General features: G+C 40.8%; 1 protein-coding gene across 1 annotated transcript in view; it reads right to left on the reverse strand.

The window, feature by feature from the left end:
* Nucleotides 1–4,336, reverse strand: part of CACNA1C (calcium voltage-gated channel subunit alpha1 C) — a 742,093-nt gene that overhangs the window by 130,676 nt on the left and 607,081 nt on the right. The window contains 2 exon segments of the mRNA XM_025198804.1: nt 1,068–1,293; nt 2,122–2,282. Coding sequence (XP_025054589.1) covers nt 1,068–1,293; nt 2,122–2,282 — 387 coding nt within the window.

Here is a 4,336-nt window from a genome sequence, read left to right on the forward strand (position 1 = left end):
GCCAACTTGAGGGGGGTGAAAAATAGCTGCCACCAGAACTAATGCTTGACTATGTTGCTGCTGCTGGCAGTCAGCACTGACCTGTTACGCCTCTGGCTGATCTATTTCTGGGCAGCAGGGCAATCCAACTGTTTCACCCCCACACCACGTGCCCAAACCAAGCTTTTTGCAAAGCACTGACTATATGCCCAGATGTGTGTATCCAGCCCTCTATACCCTATCAAGTGACCTCAGATATTACATGCATACCAGAGAGTCCATTGGGAGGGGGAGAGCGTGAGAACTGATTCTTAAGTAACTGATTGTGAGGGGGGGACAAAATTGTTCAATAGGAAGCCATGTGCCTTTATGGAGAGGGGGGAGAGAAAGAAGGAAAGAAAAAGGGAAGGGACTGAACCTTGAGAAGGTCTTGGCTCTCCGAAATGTGGCTTTCATTGGTGCTGGGCCCACTTCCTTTCAGGAGGGGGCAGACAGAAGTCATCCAAGTCCTCTGCCTTGTTGCTGCTCATGCTGATACTGATCCCTCGTTTCCTGCCCATTGTTGTGGCTAAGGCTGAGACATCTCAATTATTTTTTTTTAATTGAAAGCAGCTTACAGGCCTACTTCAGTCACCATAAAGCAGCAGAAAATGGCACAAGGCCATTTTTTTCCTTTACTGGTCACCTTAAAAGACCCAGCCTGGCACATTACAACCTCCCTTGTTAAGACATCAGCTGCTCCTCTCATGTGCGTTACCAGACTATCACTTGGGCAGGTGCTTCTCCTATAGTTCATGTGAGGCCAATCTGTATAGCTCCTCATTCCCACCACACAAGGGATTATTTTTCTCAGTTCATGCGCCATAGGTTTATGGAGTGCATATAAGGGATAAAAATCAATGTGTAAACTGTGGTCCTACATGGCCAAAGGTACTCACTGCAGAGAGCTGAGCAGAAACTAGGATTCCCTTTGAAAGATGAAATAGTTTGCATAAATACGGTAGGAGGGTAGAAAGAATGGACCAGAAAGCACCTAGAGATCGCTCTTTTCCATCCCCAAAGCTGACCTTTGTTAAACATAAAAGTACCTTGTGATCTTAAATATTCTCAGGAGTCGGACACATCGCAACACTGAGATGCCCAGTGGTGGCATTATCTTGGTCTCCACCAGAATTGTTTCCAGGATTCCTCCACAAACAATAAAGCAGTCAAAGCGGTTGAAGAGAGACACAAAGTAGGCCTGGAGACCAAGGCTGTACATCTTCAGCAGCATCTCTGCCGTGAAAAGAGCTAGCAGCACCTTATTGGCAGTATCTCATAAAAAGACAAAGGAATAATAAGTAAAATTTAATCAGAAGGCCACAAGCACCATCACCACCACCCATCACCAGCATAAAAAAGCTGGAGTCAAAGTAAAGAGAGAGAGGAATCATATCAGTATTTAGCCAAAGAAGTGAGCCTCTAAGTCTGGGCAATTCATGCATGAAAATGTTTTGAACAGATGCCTGTTTATCAACCACAGCACTTCCCACATGCATGTATTACACAGCTGCACCACCTCTGTGACAGCGACTGTATTTTCTAAAGCACAACCTCCTGTTACACTTGTCATCTTCAGATGTACAGGATATAGTATTGGCTGCTGTAATCTCTCCTGATCCTTAATTCAGCCTTTCAGCTGCCCTCACCGCACTGAGGATTCAGCTGCTTAAATTTTAGACAAAGAGGAACTTTACAAATCATTGTTCCTTCCTTACCTGCCTTGTAACTAGAACGTATCACAAATGCTATTCAAGTGATAACCTAGAGAAATTGAGCCCTTTAGTAAACAAGAGCACATACAAATACAATGTAAGCTCCTGACATGGTGACTTAGACAGGACCTACAGAACATGTAGCTAGTACACAGCTGGGCCCTAAGTATTCTCTCAAGACTCCTTGTGCAATCATGTATGCACTTGTATTCACTTGTCTAAAATCCTCCACAAATGAAGGATTGTATTTTTGTTTGCATTTGAAGGATGGGACTTCTACTAATAGGCCACAAGATGTTAATGTATCTTTTTGTTTTCCTTCTCTGTAGGCTTGCTCATTACTGACTGATTATTTGGACAGCAAGTGGAACCACATGCCTCATCTTACCTTGGACCTCAGTGAGCCAGTTCGACTGCTGGTAGTGTTCAGAGGCAATGGTGAGAGTGTTGAAGAACACAAGGAAAACCCCCAGCCAATAGAAAACATTGGACTTGACAGCAGCTCGACACTTTCTCCTGCAGAACCGGTTCCACCGGCGCCAGTACCGGCTTGAAAAGAGAGAAAGAAAAAGTGATTAAAAATGGGGATTAGGAGGAAAATCCCTCAGTTAAACCCTTCACTTTTCATTCAGCCATATCACAGATCCCCAAGTGGTGGGAGAATAGGACTTTCATGTTCATTCTGGGAGAGTGTCTCCATTGGTACTCACTTGAATTGATAGGTAGTGCAAGGAGGAGCACAACTATCTGAACAAAACAAGGTCCTAAAAAAATCTGCAATCATTCTTTCTGGCCAATAAGCCTTGGTGAGAAGAGAGATGTGCTGACTATGATTATTAGGCCTACACTTCCACTAACTAGAGATTTATTTCAGCCCTTGCTTAACTGTTTCCAAAGAAACAGTTCTTTTTCTTTTATTTAAAACTGTTAATCTTATACTGGGCCTGATTCAGTGGCCGCTGAAGTCATCAGAAAGAACTTCATTTCCTGTAGTGGACTGACCTCAAATCAGGGTCTAGAAGAAGTGTTGTGTGCTTCTGATGTTCAGCAAAGTCAATGGGAGTTCCATGCATTTAGCACTTACCAGGATTGGGTCCAACATGAGCAAACAAAACTTAGGGGATCTCAGCATCTCCGCCCTCCACCAGGAGGTAAGGATACATTTGATATTAAACAGGACCCCTTTAAAATTTGCCTTCCATGAGCACTGATTCTGAGGGTAATTACTAACCACAGAAGATATTTAAAGCTAATTATACACCTCCTACTCTTCAAAATTTAACTTGCTTAGCAACCAGTTTCCAGGCAACACTTGCCACTGTATAATAAATCTAATAGTTTTATATAGATATAATATATATAGATACACACACAACACTTCATGACAAAGTGGGAGGGAAACTTTCTGTGGCTACTCCTGTCTTGTTCCCTGATCAGTAACAGGTAGTGACCATGCTGTAGGTCACAGTTCTGCGTCTGATCACAATAGGACCAGATGATGTGACTCCTCCAGGATGGCTTGAGAATCTTAAAGCAAAATTTTATCATGTTCTTAAATCTAAGTCTTTGTTAGTCAGGTAAGCTAGGACATTTAGTCCCTGTGGCACTGGTATTTAACTTGGTTTTGCATGTGTTACAGTAGAAGAAAATGATGTTCTTTTTAAAACATTTTGAGGAAATTATTGTAACACTTGAATGATAGTTATTTTTGACTCATCATAAGTGAATCTGTAAGATTCAGGGAGAATTCATGACATGAATTTAATTTCCCATTTTCTTCCCATTCAAAATGTGTGAATGAATACATACATATATATATGCTGGTTCATGCATGTGCAAGTATACATACACATATACATATGTATGAATTTTTATGCTTTCTTGTGTGCATACATGTGTCTGCCTACATATACAGTATATATCTATTCTTGTATGTATGTCTATATTTGCACATGTCCATATTTAGTATATACACATGTGGTAATAAAATAAGACCATGCACATTTCTATTCATAATATATATATATAAGATATGATATATGTTGAGGAAAACAACAGTTTTCCTGGGCCAGATAATGCCAAATCCAAGGCACTTCTTAAAGTGCTTTAATGGTGGACTTTGAATTAAAAGACATGAGGACTGTGTTGAACACATGAGAGAGAAATTGACTGGAAACCTCTCTCAAACATTTTCACATGAGCAAGTATTTAACTATGCTGGAGTCAGTTCTTCCAGTGGAAAAGTGTATATGGGCAGCCTGGGTGTGCCACACCTTTTTAAAAGCTAATAAATTAACTGAGAATCAAATATCTTGCAGAAAAGCTCCACAGCTCCTGTTACTAAAGGAAACATATTCCAGCTGTTTCTATTGAAGGGACACTGCCAAATTCAATGCAGAAACCCAGTCGCTTAAGAGATTTACAATTAGAACACATCTATAAAGCGTGCTGTGGAAAATCAGACCTTACACTCACCTTTTAGTGGGTTGAGTATCTGTAGATTATCTAACTAATCTTTTATAATTTTATGATTTAAAATGTGCATTTACCAAGGAGTCAAGGACTAACTCAATACCTTAGCAAATAAGACATTTTAAGCACTC

This window comes from Alligator sinensis, unplaced genomic scaffold (assembly GCF_000455745.1).
Source record: "Alligator sinensis unplaced genomic scaffold, ASM45574v1 scaffold87_1, whole genome shotgun sequence".
In the NCBI taxonomy this organism is placed as follows: domain Eukaryota; kingdom Metazoa; phylum Chordata; order Crocodylia; family Alligatoridae; genus Alligator; species Alligator sinensis.